Raw genomic sequence first — 19,151 nt, forward strand, 5'->3', positions numbered from 1 at the left:
TGTCCACAAGGCAAACACTTACAGGCGGCAGACGATGCGTTCCACGTTGCTGGAGGAGGGAAGAATATTGGACTATAGGGCGAAGTTGCACCTGCGTCTGAAGGAGCAAAGTGGTATTCTGGGTTTCGAGTCTGCCAGTGAAACATGCCGACGACTCAATGCAAGCGGCACTCACGGCCTTAGTGGGCAGCAGCAGCAGCCAGGAAAAGGCCTTTAGGTAAAGCAGAAGCAGGATGGTCTTGGTGGGCCACAGCAGCCATAAGATGGTCTTGAAGTGAAGCAGCAGCTTGAGCGCCTGCAGATGAAACACACCGGCAGAGACAGTGTCACACGACAATACTCATCTCAGCAAGATAAGTGCCAAGCGGCAGTGCAGTGCGCGAGTAGTCTGTACCGTGCCAGGAGCAGCCAGGAATGTCTGCATTGGCCACTGGAGGGGGGCTGCAAAGAACAAGGGAGAAGACATAAGCAGCCCACTCGGAGACTGTGGCTCCTGCTGTCCACAAGGCAAACACTTACAGGCGGCAGACGATGCGTTCCACGTTGCTGGAGGAGGGAAGAATATTGGACTATAGGGCGAAGTTGCACCTGCGTCTGAAGGAGCAAAGTGGTATTCTGGGTTTCGAGTCTGCCAGTGAAACATGCCGACGACTCAATGCAAGCGGCACTCACGGCCTTAGTGGGCAGCAGCAGCCAGGAAATGGCCTTGAGGTAAAGCAGCAGCCAGGAGATGGTCTTGCTGGGCCACAGCAGCCAGGAGATGTTCTTGAAGTGAAGCAGCAGCTTGAGCGCCTGCAGATGAAACACACCGGCAGAGACAGTGTCACACGACAATACTCATCTCAGCAAGATAAGTGCCAAGCGGCAGTGCAGTGCGCGAGTAGTCTGTACCGTGCCAGGCGCAGCCAGGAATGTCTGCATTGGCCACTGGAGGGGGGCTGCAAAGAACAAGGGAGAAGACATAAGCAGCCCACTCGGAGACTGTGGCTCCTGCTGTCCACAAGGCAAACACTTACAGGCGGCAGAGGATGCGTTCCACGTTGCTGGAGGAGGGAAGAATATTGGACTATAGGGCGAAGTTGCACCTGCGTCTGAAGGAGCAAAGTGGTATTCTGGGTTTCGAGTCTGCCAGTGAAACATGCCGACGACTCAATGCAAGCGGCACTCACGGCCTTAGTGGGCAGCAGCAGCCAGGAAATGGCCTTGAGGTAAAGCAGCAGCCAGGAGATGGTCTTGCTGGGCCACAGCAGCCAGGAGATGTTCTTGAAGTGAAGCAGCAGCTTGAGCGCCTGCAGATGAAACACACCGGCAGAGACAGTGTCACACGACAATACTCATCTCAGCAAGATAAGTGCCAAGCGGCAGTGCAGTGCGCGAGTAGTCTGTACCGTGCCAGGCGCAGCCAGGAATGTCTGCATTGGCCACTGGAGGGGGGCTGCAAAGAACAAGGGAGAAGACATAAGCAGCCCACTCGGAGACTGTGGCTCCTGCTGTCCACAAGGCAAACACTTACAGGCGGCAGACGATGCGTTCCACGTTGCTGGAGGAGGGAAGAATATTGGACTATAGGGCGAAGTTGCACCTGCGTCTGAAGGAGCAAAGTGGTATTCTGGGTTTCGAGTCTGCCAGTGAAACATGCCGACGACTCAATGCAAGCGGCACTCACGGCCTTAGTGGGCAGCAGCAGCAGCCAGGAAAAGGCCTTTAGGTAAAGCAGAAGCAGGATGGTCTTGGTGGGCCACAGCAGCCATAAGATGGTCTTGAAGTGAAGCAGCAGCTTGAGCGCCTGCAGATGAAACACACCGGCAGAGACAGTGTCACACGACAATACTCATCTCAGCAAGATAAGTGCCAAGCGGCAGTGCAGTGCGCGAGTAGTCTGTACCGTGCCAGGAGCAGCCAGGAATGTCTGCATTGGCCACTGGAGGGGGGCTGCAAAGAACAAGGGAGAAGACATAAGCAGCCCACTCGGAGACTGTGGCTCCTGCTGTCCACAAGGCAAACACTTACAGGCAGCAGAGGATGCGTTCCACGTTGCTGGAGGAGGGAAGAATATTGGACTATAGGGCGAAGTTGCACCTGCGTCTGAAGGAGCAAAGTGGTATTCTGGGTTTCGAGTCTGCCAGTGAAACATGCCGACGACTCAATGCAAGCGGCACTCACGGCCTTAGTGGGCAGCAGCAGCCAGGAAATGGCCTTGAGGTAAAGCAGCAGCCAGGAGATGGTCTTGCTGGGCCACAGCAGCCAGGAGATGTTCTTGAAGTGAAGCAGCAGCTTGAGCGCCTGCAGATGAAACACACCGGCAGAGACAGTGTCACACGACAATACTCATCTCAGCAAGATAAGTGCCAAGCGGCAGTGCAGTGCGCGAGTAGTCTGTACCGTGCCAGGCGCAGCCAGGAATGTCTGCATTGGCCACTGGAGGGGGGCTGCAAAGAACAAGGGAGAAGACATAAGCAGCCCACTCGGAGACTGTGGCTCCTGCTGTCCACAAGGCAAACACTTACAGGCAGCAGAGGATGCGTTCCACGTTGCTGGAGGAGGGAAGAATATTGGACTATAGGGCGAAGTTGCACCTGCGTCTGAAGGAGCAAAGTGGTATTCTGGGTTTCGAGTCTGCCAGTGAAACATGCCGACGACTCAATGCAAGCGGCACTCACGGCCTTAGTGGGCAGCAGCAGCCAGGAAATGGCCTTGAGGTAAAGCAGCAGCCAGGAGATGGTCTTGCTGGGCCACAGCAGCCATAAGATGGTCTTGAAGTGAAGCAGCAGCTTGAGCGCCTGCAGATGAAACACACCGGCAGAGACAGTGTCACACGACAATACTCATCTCAGCAAGATAAGTGCCAAGCGGCAGTGCAGTGCGCGAGTAGTCTGTACCGTGCCAGGCGCAGCCAGGAATGTCTGCATTGGCCACTGGAGGGGGGCTGCAAAGAACAAGGGAGAAGACATAAGCAGCCCACTCGGAGACTGTGGCTCCTGCTGTCCACAAGGCAAACACTTACAGGCGGCAGACGATGCGTTCCACGTTGCTGGAGCAGGGGAGCATCTTGAACTAGAGGGCGAAGTTTGACCTGTGTCTGAAGGAGCAAAGTGGTATTCTGGGTTTCGAGTCTGCCAGTGAAACATGCCGACGACTCAATGCAAGCGGCACTCACGGCCTTAGTGGGCAGCAGCAGCCAGGAAATGGCCTTTAGGTAAAGCAGAAGCAGGATGGTCTTGGTGGGCCACAGCAGCCATAAGATGGTCTTGAAGTGAAGCAGCAGCTTGAGCGCCTGCAGATGAAACACACCGGCAGAGACAGTGTCACACGACAATACTCATCTCAGCAAGATAAGTGCCAAGCGGCAGTGCAGTGCGCGAGTAGTCTGTACCGTGCCAGGAGCAGCCAGGAATGTCTGCATTGGCCACTGGAGGGGGGCTGCAAAGAACAAGGGAGAAGACATAAGCAGCCCACTCGGAGACTGTGGCTCCTGCTGTCCACAAGGCAAACACTTACAGGCAGCAGAGGATGCGTTCCACGTTGCTGGAGGAGGGAAGAATATTGGACTATAGGGCGAAGTTGCACCTGCGTCTGAAGGAGCAAAGTGGTATTCTGGGTTTCGAGTCTGCCAGTGAAACATGCCGACGACTCAATGCAAGCGGCACTCACGGCCTTAGTGGGCAGCAGCAGCAGCCAGGAAAAGGCCTTTAGGTAAAGCAGAAGCAGGATGGTCTTGGTGGGCCACAGCAGCCATAAGATGGTCTTGAAGTGAAGCAGCAGCTTGAGCGCCTGCAGATGAAACACACCGGCAGAGACAGTGTCACACGACAATACTCATCTCAGCAAGATAAGTGCCAAGCGGCAGTGCAGTGCGCGAGTAGTCTGTACCGTGCCAGGAGCAGCCAGGAATGTCTGCATTGGCCACTGGAGGGGGGCTGCAAAGAACAAGGGAGAAGACATAAGCAGCCCACTCGGAGACTGTGGCTCCTGAAGTCCACAAGGCAAACACTTACAGGCGGCAGACGATGCGTTCCACGTTGCTGGAGGAGGGAAGCACCTTGGACTAGAGGGCGAAGTTGCACCTGCGTCTGAAGGAGCAAAGTGGTATTCTGGGTTTCGAGTCTGCCAGTGAAACATGCCGACGACTCAATGCAAGCGGCACTCACGGCCTTAGTGGGCAGCAGCAGCAGCCAGGAAAAGGCCTTTAGGTAAAGCAGAAGCAGGATGGTCTTGGTGGGCCACAGCAGCCATAAGATGGTCTTGAAGTGAAGCAGCAGCTTGAGCGCCTGCAGATGAAACACACCGGCAGAGACAGTGTCACACGACAATACTCATCTCAGCAAGATAAGTGCCAAGCGGCAGTGCAGTGCGCGAGTAGTCTGTACCGTGCCAGGAGCAGCCAGGAATGTCTGCATTGGCCACTGGAGGGGGGCTGCAAAGAACAAGGGAGAAGACATAAGCAGCCCACTCGGAGACTGTGGCTCCTGCTGTCCACAAGGCAAACACTTACAGGCAGCAGAGGATGCGTTCCACGTTGCTGGAGGAGGGAAGAATATTGGACTATAGGGCGAAGTTGCACCTGCGTCTGAAGGAGCAAAGTGGTATTCTGGGTTTCGAGTCTGCCAGTGAAACATGCCGACGACTCAATGCAAGCGGCACTCACGGCCTTAGTGGGCAGCAGCAGCAGCCAGGAAAAGGCCTTTAGGTAAAGCAGAAGCAGGATGGTCTTGGTGGGCCACAGCAGCCATAAGATGGTCTTGAAGTGAAGCAGCAGCTTGAGCGCCTGCAGATGAAACACACCGGCAGAGACAGTGTCACACGACAATACTCATCTCAGCAAGATAAGTGCCAAGCGGCAGTGCAGTGCGCGAGTAGTCTGTACCGTGCCAGGAGCAGCCAGGAATGTCTGCATTGGCCACTGGAGGGGGGCTGCAAAGAACAAGGGAGAAGACATAAGCAGCCCACTCGGAGACTGTGGCTCCTGCTGTCCACAAGGCAAACACTTACAGGCGGCAGACGATGCGTTCCACGTTGCTGGAGGAGGGAAGCACCTTGGACTAGAGGGCGAAGTTGCACCTGCGTCTGAAGGAGCAAAGTGGTATTCTGGGTTTCGAGTCTGCCAGTGAAACATGCCGACGACTCAATGCAAGCGGCACTCACGGCCTTAGTGGGCAGCAGCAGCAGCCAGGAAAAGGCCTTTAGGTAAAGCAGAAGCAGGATGGTCTTGGTGGGCCACAGCAGCCATAAGATGGTCTTGAAGTGAAGCAGCAGCTTGAGCGCCTGCAGATGAAACACACCGGCAGAGACAGTGTCACACGACAATACTCATCTCAGCAAGATAAGTGCCAAGCGGCAGTGCAGTGCGCGAGTAGTCTGTACCGTGCCAGGAGCAGCCAGGAATGTCTGCATTGGCCACTGGAGGGGGGCTGCAAAGAACAAGGGAGAAGACATAAGCAGCCCACTCGGAGACTGTGGCTCCTGCTGTCCACAAGGCAAACACTTACAGGCAGCAGAGGATGCGTTCCACGTTGCTGGAGGAGGGAAGAATATTGGACTATAGGGCGAAGTTGCACCTGCGTCTGAAGGAGCAAAGTGGTATTCTGGGTTTCGAGTCTGCCAGTGAAACATGCCGACGACTCAATGCAAGCGGCACTCACGGCCTTAGTGGGCAGCAGCAGCAGCCAGGAAAAGGCCTTTAGGTAAAGCAGAAGCAGGATGGTCTTGGTGGGCCACAGCAGCCATAAGATGGTCTTGAAGTGAAGCAGCAGCTTGAGCGCCTGCAGATGAAACACACCGGCAGAGACAGTGTCACACGACAATACTCATCTCAGCAAGATAAGTGCCAAGCGGCAGTGCAGTGCGCGAGTAGTCTGTACCGTGCCAGGAGCAGCCAGGAATGTCTGCATTGGCCACTGGAGGGGGGCTGCAAAGAACAAGGGAGAAGACATAAGCAGCCCACTCGGAGACTGTGGCTCCTGCTGTCCACAAGGCAAACACTTACAGGCGGCAGACGATGCGTTCCACGTTGCTGGAGGAGGGAAGCACCTTGGACTAGAGGGCGAAGTTGCACCTGCGTCTGAAGGAGCAAAGTGGTATTCTGGGTTTCGAGTCTGCCAGTGAAACATGCCGACGACTCAATGCAAGCGGCACTCACGGCCTTAGTGGGCAGCAGCAGCAGCCAGGAAAAGGCCTTTAGGTAAAGCAGAAGCAGGATGGTCTTGGTGGGCCACAGCAGCCATAAGATGGTCTTGAAGTGAAGCAGCAGCTTGAGCGCCTGCAGATGAAACACACCGGCAGAGACAGTGTCACACGACAATACTCATCTCAGCAAGATAAGTGCCAAGCGGCAGTGCAGTGCGCGAGTAGTCTGTACCGTGCCAGGAGCAGCCAGGAATGTCTGCATTGGCCACTGGAGGGGGGCTGCAAAGAACAAGGGAGAAGACATAAGCAGCCCACTCGGAGACTGTGGCTCCTGCTGTCCACAAGGCAAACACTTACAGGCAGCAGAGGATGCGTTCCACGTTGCTGGAGGAGGGAAGAATATTGGACTATAGGGCGAAGTTGCACCTGCGTCTGAAGGAGCAAAGTGGTATTCTGGGTTTCGAGTCTGCCAGTGAAACATGCCGACGACTCAATGCAAGCGGCACTCACGGCCTTAGTGGGCAGCAGCAGCAGCCAGGAAAAGGCCTTTAGGTAAAGCAGAAGCAGGATGGTCTTGGTGGGCCACAGCAGCCATAAGATGGTCTTGAAGTGAAGCAGCAGCTTGAGCGCCTGCAGATGAAACACACCGGCAGAGACAGTGTCACACGACAATACTCATCTCAGCAAGATAAGTGCCAAGCGGCAGTGCAGTGCGCGAGTAGTCTGTACCGTGCCAGGAGCAGCCAGGAATGTCTGCATTGGCCACTGGAGGGGGGCTGCAAAGAACAAGGGAGAAGACATAAGCAGCCCACTCGGAGACTGTGGCTCCTGCTGTCCACAAGGCAAACACTTACAGGCGGCAGACGATGCGTTCCACGTTGCTGGAGGAGGGAAGCACCTTGGACTAGAGGGCGAAGTTGCACCTGCGTCTGAAGGAGCAAAGTGGTATTCTGGGTTTCGAGTCTGCCAGTGAAACATGCCGACGACTCAATGCAAGCGGCACTCACGGCCTTAGTGGGCAGCAGCAGCAGCCAGGAAAAGGCCTTTAGGTAAAGCAGAAGCAGGATGGTCTTGGTGGGCCACAGCAGCCATAAGATGGTCTTGAAGTGAAGCAGCAGCTTGAGCGCCTGCAGATGAAACACACCGGCAGAGACAGTGTCACACGACAATACTCATCTCAGCAAGATAAGTGCCAAGCGGCAGTGCAGTGCGCGAGTAGTCTGTACCGTGCCAGGAGCAGCCAGGAATGTCTGCATTGGCCACTGGAGGGGGGCTGCAAAGAACAAGGGAGAAGACATAAGCAGCCCACTCGGAGACTGTGGCTCCTGCTGTCCACAAGGCAAACACTTACAGGCAGCAGAGGATGCGTTCCACGTTGCTGGAGGAGGGAAGAATATTGGACTATAGGGCGAAGTTGCACCTGCGTCTGAAGGAGCAAAGTGGTATTCTGGGTTTCGAGTCTGCCAGTGAAACATGCCGACGACTCAATGCAAGCGGCACTCACGGCCTTAGTGGGCAGCAGCAGCAGCCAGGAAAAGGCCTTTAGGTAAAGCAGAAGCAGGATGGTCTTGGTGGGCCACAGCAGCCATAAGATGGTCTTGAAGTGAAGCAGCAGCTTGAGCGCCTGCAGATGAAACACACCGGCAGAGACAGTGTCACACGACAATACTCATCTCAGCAAGATAAGTGCCAAGCGGCAGTGCAGTGCGCGAGTAGTCTGTACCGTGCCAGGAGCAGCCAGGAATGTCTGCATTGGCCACTGGAGGGGGGCTGCAAAGAACAAGGGAGAAGACATAAGCAGCCCACTCGGAGACTGTGGCTCCTGCTGTCCACAAGGCAAACACTTACAGGCGGCAGACGATGCGTTCCACGTTGCTGGAGGAGGGAAGCACCTTGGACTAGAGGGCGAAGTTGCACCTGCGTCTGAAGGAGCAAAGTGGTATTCTGGGTTTCGAGTCTGCCAGTGAAACATGCCGACGACTCAATGCAAGCGGCACTCACGGCCTTAGTGGGCAGCAGCAGCAGCCAGGAAAAGGCCTTTAGGTAAAGCAGAAGCAGGATGGTCTTGGTGGGCCACAGCAGCCATAAGATGGTCTTGAAGTGAAGCAGCAGCTTGAGCGCCTGCAGATGAAACACACCGGCAGAGACAGTGTCACACGACAATACTCATCTCAGCAAGATAAGTGCCAAGCGGCAGTGCAGTGCGCGAGTAGTCTGTACCGTGCCAGGAGCAGCCAGGAATGTCTGCATTGGCCACTGGAGGGGGGCTGCAAAGAACAAGGGAGAAGACATAAGCAGCCCACTCGGAGACTGTGGCTCCTGCTGTCCACAAGGCAAACACTTACAGGCAGCAGACGATGCGTTCCACGTTGCTGGAGGAGGGAAGAATCTTGGACTATAGGGCGAAGTTGCACCTGCGTCTGAAGGAGCAAAGTGGTATTCTGGGTTTCGAGTCTGCCAGTGAAACATGCCGACGACTCAATGCAAGCGGCACTCACGGCCTTAGTGGGCAGCAGCAGCAGCCAGGAAAAGGCCTTTAGGTAAAGCAGAAGCAGGATGGTCTTGGTGGGCCACAGCAGCCATAAGATGGTCTTGAAGTGAAGCAGCAGCTTGAGCGCCTGCAGATGAAACACACCGGCAGAGACAGTGTCACACGACAATACTCATCTCAGCAAGATAAGTGCCAAGCGGCAGTGCAGTGCGCGAGTAGTCTGTACCGTGCCAGGAGCAGCCAGGAATGTCTGCATTGGCCACTGGAGGGGGGCTGCAAAGAACAAGGGAGAAGACATAAGCAGCCCACTCGGAGACTGTGGCTCCTGCTGTCCACAAGGCAAACACTTACAGGCGGCAGACGATGCGTTCCACGTTGCTGGAGGAGGGAAGCACCTTGGACTAGAGGGCGAAGTTTGACCTGTGTGAAGGAGAAAAGTGGAATTAAGGGTTTCGATTCTGCCAGTGAAACATGCCGACGACGCAATGCAAGCAGCACTCACAGTCTTGGTGGGCAGCAGCAGCCAGCAAATGGTCTGGGTGGGCCACAGCTCCCAGGAGATGGTCTTGGTTGCCCAGAGCAGCCAGGAGATGGTTTTGAGGTGAAGCAGCAGCTTGAGCGCCTGCATGTGAAACACACCGGCAGAGACAGTGTCACACGACAGCACTAATCTCAGCAAGATAAGTGCCAAGTGGCAGTGCAGTACGCGAGTAGTCTGTACCGTGCCAGGGGCACCCTGCAATGTCTTTGTTGGCCACTGGAGGGGCGGCTGCAAAGAAGGGAGAAGACATAAGCAGCTCGCTCGGAGACTGTGGCTCCTGCGGTCCACAAGGCAAACACTTACAGGCGGCAGACGATGTGTTCCACGTTGCTGGAGAAGGGAAGCATCTTAAACCAGAGGGCGAAGTTTGACCTGCGTGTGAAGAAGCAAAGTGGTATTCAGGGTTTCGAGTCTGCCAGTGAAACATGCCGACGCCGCAATGCAAGCGGCACTCACGGTCTTAGTGGGCAGCAGCAGCCAGGAAATGGCCTTGAGGTAAAGCAGCAGCCAGGAGATGGACTTGTTGGGCCACAGCAGCCAGGAGATGGTCTTGGTGGGCCACAGCAGCCATAAGAAGGTTTTGAGGTGAAGCAGCAGCTTGAGCGCCTGCATGTGAAACACACCGGCAGAGACAGTGTCACACGACATCACTCATCTCAGCAAGATAAGTGCCAAGTTGCAGTGCAGTACGCGAGTAGTCTGTATCGTGCCAGGAGCACCCTGGAATGTCTTCGTTGGACACTGGAGGGGCGGCTGAGAAGAAGGGAGAAGACATAAGCAGCTCGCTCGGAGACTGTGGCTCCTGCTGTCCACAAGGCAAACACTTACAGGCGGCAGACGATGTGTTCCACGTTGCTGGAGAAGGGAAGCATCTTAAACCAGAGGGCGAAGTTTGACCTGCGTGTGAAGAAGCAAAGTGGTATTCAGGGTTTCGAGTCTGCCAGTGAAACATGCCGACGCCGCAATGCAAGCGGCACTCACGGTCTTAGTGGGCAGCAGCAGCCAGGAAATGGCCTTGAGGTAAAGCAGCAGCCAGGAGATGGTCTTGCTGGGCCACAGCAGCCAGGAGATGTTCTTGAAGTGAAGCAGCAGCTTGAGCGCTTGCAGATGAAACACACCGGCAGAGACAGTGTCACACGACAATACTCATCTCAGCAAGATAAGTGCCAAGCGGCAGTGCAGGGCGCGAGTAGTCTGTACCGTGCCAGGAGCAGCCAGGAATGTCTGCGTTGACCACTGGAGGGGGCTGCAAAGAAGGGAGAAGACATAAGCAGCTCACTCGGAGACTGTGGCTCCTGCTGCCCACAAGGCAAACACTTACAGATAGCAGAGGTTGCGTGCAACATTGCTGGAGCAGGCAAGCATCTTGGACTAGAGGGCGAAGTTTGACATGCGTGTGAAGGAGCAAAGTGGAATTCAGGGTTTTGAGTCTGCCAGTGAAACATGCCGACGAAGCAATGCAAGCAGCACTCACAGTCTTTGTGGGCAGCAGAAGCCAGCAAATGGTCTTGGTGGGCCACAGCAGCCAGGAGATGGTCTTGGTTGGCCACAGCAGGCAGGAGATGGTTTTGAGGAGAAACAGCAGCTTGAGCACCTGCACATGACACACTGGCAGAGACAGTGTCACACGACAATACTCATCTCAGCAAGATAAGTGCCAAGTGGCACTGCAGTACGCGAGTAGTCTGTACCGTGCCAGGAGCAGCCTGGAATGTGCGTACCGTGCCAGGAGCAGCACTGGAAGGGGGCTGCAAAGAAGAAGGGAGAAGACATAAGCAGCTCGCTCGGAGACTGTGGCTCCTGCTGTCCACAAGGCAAACACTTACAGGCGGCAGACGATGTGTTCCACGTTGCTGGAGCAGGGAAGCATCTTGGACTAGAGGGGGAAGATGCACCTGCGTGTGAAGGAGCAAAGTGGAATTCATGGTTTCGACTCTGCCAGTGAAACATACCGTCGACGCAATGCGAGCGGCACTCACAGTCTTGGTGGGCAGCAGCAGCCAGCAAATGGTCTTGGTGGGCCACAGCAGCCACGAGATGGTCTTGGTGGGCCACAGCAGACAGAAGATGGTCTTGGTTGGCCACAGCAGCCAGGAGATGATGGTCGTGAGGTGAAGCAGCAGCTTGAGCGCCTGCAGATGAAACACACCGGCAGAGACAGTGTCACACGACATAACTCATCTCATCAAAATAAGCGCCAAGAAGGAGTGCAGTACGCGAGTAGTCCGTACCAGCCAGAAGCAGCCAGAAATGTCTGCATTGGCCACTGGAGGAGCGGCTGCAAAAAAGAAGAGAGAAGACATAAGCAGCACACTCGGAGACTGTGGCTCCTGCTGTCCTTAAGGCAAATTCTTACAGGCGGCAGACGATGTGTGCCACGTTGCTGGAGTAGGAAACCATCTTGGACTATAGGGCGAACATTGACCTCCGTGTGAAGGACCAAAGTGGTGTTCAGGGTTTCGAGTCTGTCAGTGAAACATGCCGACGACGCAATGCAAGTGGCACCCACAGTCATGGTTGGCCACAGCAGCTAGGAGATGGTCTTGACGTGAAGCAGCAGCTTGAGCGCCTGCAGATGAAACACACCGGCAGAAACAGTGTCACACGACATCACTCATATCAGCCGGATAAGTGGCAAGTGACAGTGCAATACGCGAGTAGTCTGTACCATGCCAGGAGCAGCCAGGAATGTTTGCATTGGCCACTGCAGGGGCGGCTGCAAAGAAGAAGGGAGAAGACATCAGCAGCCCACTCGGAGACTGTGGCTCATGCTGTCCCACAAGGCAAACACTTACAGACAGCAGAGGATGCGTGCCAGGTTGCTAGAGCAGGGAAGCACCTTGGACTAGAGGGCGACGTTTGACCTGCGTGTGAAGGAGCAAAGTGGAATTCAGGGTTTCGAATCTGCCAGTGAAACATGCCGTCGACGCAAGGCAAGCTGCACTCACAGTCTTGGTGGGCAGCAGCAGCCAGCAAATGGTCTTGGTGGGCCACAGCAGCCAGGAGATGGTCTTGGTGGGCCACAGCAGCCATAAGATCGTTTGAAGTGAAGCAGCAGCTTCAGCGCCTGCACATGAAACACACCGGCAGAGACAGTGTCACACGACATCACTCATCTCAGCTAGAAAAGTGCCAAGTGGCAGTGCAGTACGCGAGTAGTCTGTACCGTGCCAGGAGCAGCCTGGAATGTCTGTTGGCCACTGGAGGGGCAGCTGCAAATAAGAATCGAGTAGACATAAGCAGCTCACTCGGAGACTGTGGCTCCTGCTGTCCACAGGGCAAACACTTACACGTAGCAGAGGATGCGTTCCAAGTTGCTGGGGCAGGGAAGAATCTTGGACCATAGGGCGAAGTTTGACCTGCGTGTGAAAGAGCAAAGTGGAATTCAGTGTTTCGAGTCTGCCAGTGAAACATGCCGTCGACGCAATGCAAGCGGCACTCAAGGTCTTGGTGGACAGCAACAGCCAGCAAATGGTCTGGGTGGGCCACAGCTGCCAGGAGATGGTCTTGGTTGGCCACAGCAGCCAGGAGATGGTCTTGAGGTGACGCAGCAGCTTGATCGCCTGCAGATGAAACACACCGGCAGACACAGTGTCACACAAGAAAAGTGCCAAGTGGCAGTGCAGTACACGAGTAGTCTGTACCATGCCAGGAGCAGCCAGGCATGTCGCCGCTGGCCACTGGAGGGGCGCCTGAAAAGAAGGGAGAAGACGTAAGCAGTCCACTCGGAGACTGTCTCTCCTGCTGCCCACAAGGCACCCACAGGCAGCAGAGGATGTGTTCGACGTTCCTGGAGCAGGGAAGGATCTTGGACTAGAGGGCGAAGTTCGACCTGCGTGTGAAGGAGCAAAGTGGAATTCCGGGTTTCGAGCATGCCAGTGAAACATGCCGACGACGCAATGCAAGCGGCATTCACGGTCTTGGTGTGACTGGCCTTGAGGTGGAGCAGCAGCCAAGAGATGGTCTTGAGGTAAAGCAGCAGCTTGAGCGCCTTCAGATGAAACACACCGGCAGAGAGAGTGTCACACGACATCACTCATCTCAGCAAGATAAGTGCCAAGTGGCAGTGCAGTATGCGAGTAGTCTGTAACATGCCAGGAACAGCCAGGAATGTGTGCGTTGCCACTTGAGGGGCAGCTGGAAAGAAGGGAGAAGACATAAGAAACCCGCTCGGAAAATGTGGCTCTGGCTGTCCACAAGGCAAACACTTACAGGCAGCAGAGGACGCGTTCCACGTTGCTGGTGCAGCGAAGCATCTTGGACTAAAGGGCGAAGTTTGACCTGCGTGTGAAGGAGCAAAGTGGAATTCAGGGTTTCGAGTCTGCCAGTGAAACATGCCGACGACTCAATGCAAGCGGCACTCACAGTCTTGGTGGGCCACAGCATCCAGGAGACTGTCTTGAGGTGAAGCAGCAGCGTGAGCGCCTGCAGATGAAACACACCGGGAGAAAGTGTCCCACGACATCACTTAACTCAGCAAGATAACTGCTAAGTGACAATGCAGTACTCAAATACTCTGTACCGTGCCAGGAGCAGCCAGGAATGTCTGCGTTTGCCACTGGAGGGGAGGCTGCAAAGAAGGGAGAAGACATAAGCAGCCCACTCGGAGACTGTGGCTCCTGCTGTCCACAAGGCAAACACAGGCAGCATGGGATGCGTTCCACGTTTCTGGAGCAGGGAAGCATCTTGGACTAGAGGGCGAAGTTCGACCTGCGTGTGAAGGAGCAAAGTAGAATTCAGGGTTTCGTGTAAGCTAGTGAAACATGCCACGACGCAATGCAAGCGGCACTCACGGTCTTGGTTGGCAGCAGCAGCAATGAAATGGCCTTGAGGTGAAGCAGCAGCCAGGAGGTGGTCTTGAGGTAAAGCAGCAGCTTGAGCGCCTTGAGATGAAACACACCGGCAGAAACAGTGTCACACGACATCACTGATCTCAGCAGCCAAGTGGAAGTGCAGTATGCGAGTAGTCTGTAACATGCCAGGAATAGCCAGGAATGTATGCGTTGGCCAATTGATGGGCGGCTGGAAAGAAGGGAGAAGACATCAGCAACCCGCTAGGAAACTGTGGCTCTTCCTGTCCACAAGCAAACACTTACAGGCAGCAGAGGATGCGTTCCACGTTGCTACAGCAGGGAAGCATCTTGGACTAGAGGGCGAAGTTTGACGTGCGTGTGAAGGAGCAAAATGAAATTCACGGTTTCGACTCTGCCAGTAAAACATGCCGACGACGCAATGCAAATAGCACTCACAGTCTTGGTGGGGAACAGCAGCCAGGAGATGGTCTTGAGGTGAAGCAGCAGCTTGAGCGCCTGTAAATGAAACACACTGGCAGAAACACTGTCACACAACATCACTCATCTAATCAGCTTGCCCGAGACGCATACAGCAACGGCTGCCAAAGTCCGACCTCTCAGGAGCCAACTCACCCGCAACTTCACCTTAAAGAATACAAAACAGCGAAACGACTACTTCCAGCTCCCCACCCTAACCTAACAAGACAGCAGCAAACCCTATTCCGACAAGCACAAGCCGGAACACTCGAAACACCTGCGAGGCTACATCTCATCAGATATGGCAAAACAACACCCTTACCATCATGTTCACAGTGCAAAATTACAAATACCCAAGACCACATTCTTTGGCAGTGCCCCCAATACATCCAATTTAGAAAACAATACACTAGAGAGTAGCTGACCTCACCTAGACGAGAAGAGGAGCAACGCGGCCTGATTGACTTCATTCAAGAAGCCGTCAGCAGAAGCCTGGACCGAGGCCTCTGAATCTCGCAGCGCTCCCTACAACTCCTCCTCACTTTCTACCTGTGAATAAAATATTATCTCTCTCTCTCTCTCTCTCTCTCTCAGCAAGTTGAGTGCCAAGTGGCAGTGCAGTACTCAAGTAGTCTGTACCATGCCAGGAGCAGCCAGGAATGTCTGCGTTGGCCACTGGAGGGGCGGCTGCAAAGAAGGGAGAAGACATGAGCAGCCCATTCGGAGACTGTGGCTCCTGCTGTCCACAAGGCAAACACTTACAGGCAGCAGAGGATGCGTTTGTCGTTGCTGGAGCAGGGAAGCATCTTGGACTAGAGGGCGAAGTTTGATGCGGTTGCCTGCCGTGCACGCCATTATGATGTGGTTGGTGCACAGCTCTTTGCTTTCTTCTCGTTTACTTTTCCCGGCGGCTACCTTCAACACGTCGCCGCTTGTGTCGGCTGTTGCGTGGTTCCCGTGTTTAAAGCAACGTACACCGGCATCGGCAAGAAGTCTCACATGCTGACGTGCTGTAGGAAATGTCCCTTCAGTTCACTTGTGGGTGCCTGGCTCTGCTGGAGTCTTCTCAAATGTGCGGCTTCGGTATTTGCAGGAGTCATTCGCCTATCGAGGTGCTGTATTGATGATGAATCCCAACTGCTTCCCTTTGCTCATATTGTGAAACGCGGGGAGTACGGTCATTGCCCTGTCTGATCGGGCACCTTGGATTAACCACTCAAGAAATCTTCAATTATGGCGTACTTGCTGCATTTTATCAGTTGGGTTACCCGTACATATAGTCGATAGAAGTTTCGCCACCTTTCCGATGCCATCCATTATTGTTCTCCTCCCATTGGTTCAACAGTGGTTTCTTGTCAAACGCCTTTCGTAGGATTGCTGCTTATGCCTAGGTCTTGAGGCTCAGGCCGTCTGTTCCAAGACAAGCTGCTTCGCGTACAAGAAGTCTGCCGATTGCGGTGCTCGGCGAAGGAGTTTCACTCCACGAACACATTCGACCTTGCCATCCACTGCAGTCAATAGTCATCCTTTCCCAGACGTTCTCGTCTTCACCGTACAATGTTAATGATGCTGAGGTGGTGTCGATCATCGGCACAAACTGCATTGCGCACCTTTTAATACGCGCTTCTGTGGCGCCATCGCCATTCCTTGCATTGAATGGGTTGTCTTGTATTACAATTCGTTGCTGCAAGAGTTGCGCCATAATTTGTACCGTTGTGGAGAGCATCGTGTGCTCAGTTGTCCCAGTTGCCGTTAGGGTTTCTGTGTCAATCAGAGTTTCGTGAAAGTTCTTCCTCCAGCGCCTCCTTGTGGGCAATCACTTCTGTAGTGGTGTTTCGGCATCGCGTAATGAAGTTTGTCAGCAAGATCTTTCAAGGCCGTTGTTGCTCTTCTTGCACCTTGTGCTTGGACTTGGTATTTGGACTTCACTGACACGGCGGAGCATAAAGACTTTAGATTTCGCTTGATTCCGCGTCGTTGACATCGCTTAGCTTATCTTGTCGTTACATTAGACAAGCTCCCTTTGTTTTTACTATGGAGTACCACTTCTGCTAACTGGGAGGCTGTCCACCTAACTGCGCAGCAACCGGTCCCAACAGGATCTGCACTTGGTTCCACAAGGGCGGCAGGTGGTACCGCAGGGCTGTAGTTGGTCCCATACTGCGCGGCAGCTCATCAAAGCTGGGCGCAACTGTCTCAACTACATGATAGCTGGTTCCACATGGGCGGCTAGTGGTCCCAATCAAGCACTGTCTGGTTCCGAGTGGGCAACAGTTTTAGCTAGGACGCCTTTCGCATGTGACCATCATTTGGTGCACCGGTCTCTCTCATACACCTGTGGTGAAACCAGTTTTGTACCTTGCTATTTCACTTTCACTGTTCACAACGGTTGCCGACCGTGACGAAATTAGCGCAGAGAACCAATGAGTCCTTGGCATTAAAATACCACTAACGTATGCGATTAGCAGAACTCATCATTTCACATTCCACCACTGAGACGTTTGCCAGTTGTAGATGCGATATTCCCTCTGGGACTTGTGGTCTTCGGCTTTTTAAACATTCATCTGACACTCCCCGAAAGAGGTATGGATACTGCTTCAAGGCCTTTTTGTGTTTCTTTTCCTTCGTAGCTGTCGTGGAATGTCGTTCTGTCGCTGTTTTTGTTCCCGACGCCTTTTGAACCTTTGTTTCCTATCCACGGAAGCGTCAGCATTCCAATTGAGTAAAGATTGATGAAATTAACTATAATTTATTTCAGCAGGAAGAGTCCTTAGCGACGTCTTGTGGCAGGTGGTTGATCATTTTCACATCGACGGTTGCACATCAATTCTTCACATCAATGCACTCTTCAGTCTTCTAAGAGTGGCTGTCTAGTCTCAGAATGGTCTCTTGAATACGCTTCCCGACTCTGGTAAACATCGAAAATACGTTGTATTTACAAATTGAGGATATGACAAGATGCTCCGTTCATCCCGTTCCCTATACACTAGCAGATCGAGGGCATTCATCTTCGCAAGTTCAAAGACTCGGTTCACTTCCGTGCTCGCCATTACGATGTGGTTGGTGCACAGCTTTTTTGCTTTCTTCTCGTTTACTTTTCCCGGCGGCTACCTTCAACACGTCGCCGCTTGTGTCTGCTGTTGCGTGGTTCCCGTGTTTAAAGCAACGTACATTGGCATCGGCAAGAAGTCTCACATGCTGACATGCTGTAGGAAATGTCCCTTCAGTTCACTTGTGGGTGCCTGGCTCTGCTGGAGTCTTTTCAAATGTGCGGCGTCGGTATTTGCAGGAGTCATTCGCCTATCGAGGTGCTGTATAGATGATGAATCCCAACTGCTTCCCTTTGCTCATATCGTAAAAAGCGAGGAGTACGGTCATTGCCCTGTCTGATCGGACACCTTGGATTAACCACTCAAGAAATCTTCAATTATGACGTACTTGCTGCATTTTATCAGTTGGGTTACCCGTACATATAGTCGATAGAAGTTTCGCCATCTTTCCGCTGCCATCCACTATTGTTCTCCTCCCATTGGTTCAACAGTGGCTTCTTGTCAAATGCCTTTCGTAGGATTGCTACTTATGCCTAGGTATTGAGGCTCAGGCCGTCTGTTCCAAGACAAGCTGCTTCGCGTACAAGAAGTCTGCCGATTGCGGTGCTCGGCGAAGGAGTTTCACTCCACGAACACATTCGACCTTGCCATCCACTGCAGTCATCAGTCATCCTTTCCGAGACGTTCTTGTCTGCACCGTACAATGTTGGTGATGCTGAGGTGGTGTCGATCATTGGCACAAACTGCATTGCGCCCCTTTAAATACGCGCTTGTGTGGCGCCATCGCCATTCCTTGAATTGAATGGGTTGTCTTGTATTACAATTTGTTGCCGCAAGAGTTGCGCCATAATTTGTACCGTTGTGGAGAGCATCGTGTGCTCAGTGGTCCCAGTGGCCGTTAGGGTTTCTGTGTCAATCAGAGTTTCGTGAAAGTTCTTTCTCCAGCGCCTCTTTGTGGGCAATCACTTCTGTAGTGGTGTTTCGGCATCGCGTAATGGAGTTTGTCAGCAAGATCCTTCAAGGCCGTTGTTGCTCTTCTTGCACCTTGTGCTTGGACTTGAACTTCACTGACACGGCGGAGCATAAAGACATTAGGATTTGCTTGATTCCGCGTCGTTGACATCGCTTAGCCTATCTCTTCGTTACATTAGACAAGCTGCCTTTGTTTTTACTATTGAGTACCACTTCTGCTAACTGGGAGGCTGTCCACCTAACTGCGCAGCAGCCGGTCCCAACAGGACCTCACTTGGTTCCACAAGGGCGGCAGGTGGTCCCACAGGGCTGTAGTTGGTCCGATATTGCGCGGCAGCTCATCAAAGCTGGGCGCAGCTGTCTCAACTACATGATAGCTGGTTCCACCTGGGTGGCTAGTGGTCCCAACCAAGCACTGTCTGGTTCCGAGTGGGCAACAGTTCTAGATAGGACGCCTTTCGCAAGTGACCATCATTTGGTGCACCGGCCTGTCTGATACACCTGTGGTGAAACCAGTTTTGTACCGTGCTATTTCACTTTCACTGTTCCCAATGGTTGCCGACCATGACGAAATTAGCGCAGAGAACCAATGAGTCCTTGGCATTAAAATGCCACGAAGGTATGCGATTAGCAGAACACATCATTTCATATTCCAGCACTGAGATGTTTGCCAGTTGTAGATGCGATATTCCCGCTGGCACTTG

General features: G+C 53.7%; 3 protein-coding genes across 3 annotated transcripts in view; 1 reads left to right on the plus strand and 2 right to left on the minus strand.

Moving 5' to 3' along the window:
* The window catches only part of Nsmase (neutral sphingomyelinase), a 203,193-nt gene that overhangs the window by 28,462 nt on the left and 155,580 nt on the right, over positions 1 to 19,151 (plus strand).
* On the minus strand, positions 8,966 to 11,670 carry LOC144141651 (uncharacterized). The gene is made up of 16 exons (XM_077673189.1): positions 11,665 to 11,670; positions 11,512 to 11,620; positions 11,387 to 11,433; positions 11,135 to 11,287; positions 10,982 to 11,050; positions 10,847 to 10,903; positions 10,630 to 10,749; positions 10,477 to 10,526; positions 10,356 to 10,401; positions 10,137 to 10,255; positions 9,984 to 10,052; positions 9,612 to 9,761; positions 9,459 to 9,527; positions 9,336 to 9,383; positions 9,117 to 9,236; positions 8,966 to 9,034 (listed from the first exon to the last, which is right to left on the minus strand). The coding sequence occupies exons 1-16, from the start codon at positions 11,668 to 11,670 to the stop codon at positions 9,016 to 9,018; spliced, it is 1,251 nt and encodes a 416-aa protein (XP_077529315.1). The 3' UTR covers positions 8,966 to 9,015.
* On the minus strand, positions 12,212 to 14,506 carry LOC144141652 (uncharacterized). Its single transcript, XM_077673190.1, has 8 exons — positions 14,405 to 14,506; positions 14,252 to 14,301; positions 13,949 to 14,177; positions 13,671 to 13,865; positions 13,521 to 13,580; positions 13,368 to 13,436; positions 12,446 to 13,292; positions 12,212 to 12,367 (listed from the first exon to the last, which is right to left on the minus strand). Exons 1-7 carry the CDS (start codon positions 14,504 to 14,506, stop codon positions 13,197 to 13,199), a joined length of 801 nt encoding a protein of 266 aa, XP_077529316.1. The 3' UTR covers positions 12,212 to 12,367; positions 12,446 to 13,196.

This window comes from Haemaphysalis longicornis, unplaced genomic scaffold, assembly GCF_048455015.1.
Source record: "Haemaphysalis longicornis isolate Haplotype H1 unplaced genomic scaffold, Haemaphysalis longicornis Haplotype H1 scaffold_6, whole genome shotgun sequence".
In the NCBI taxonomy this organism is placed as follows: domain Eukaryota; kingdom Metazoa; phylum Arthropoda; class Arachnida; order Ixodida; family Ixodidae; genus Haemaphysalis; species Haemaphysalis longicornis.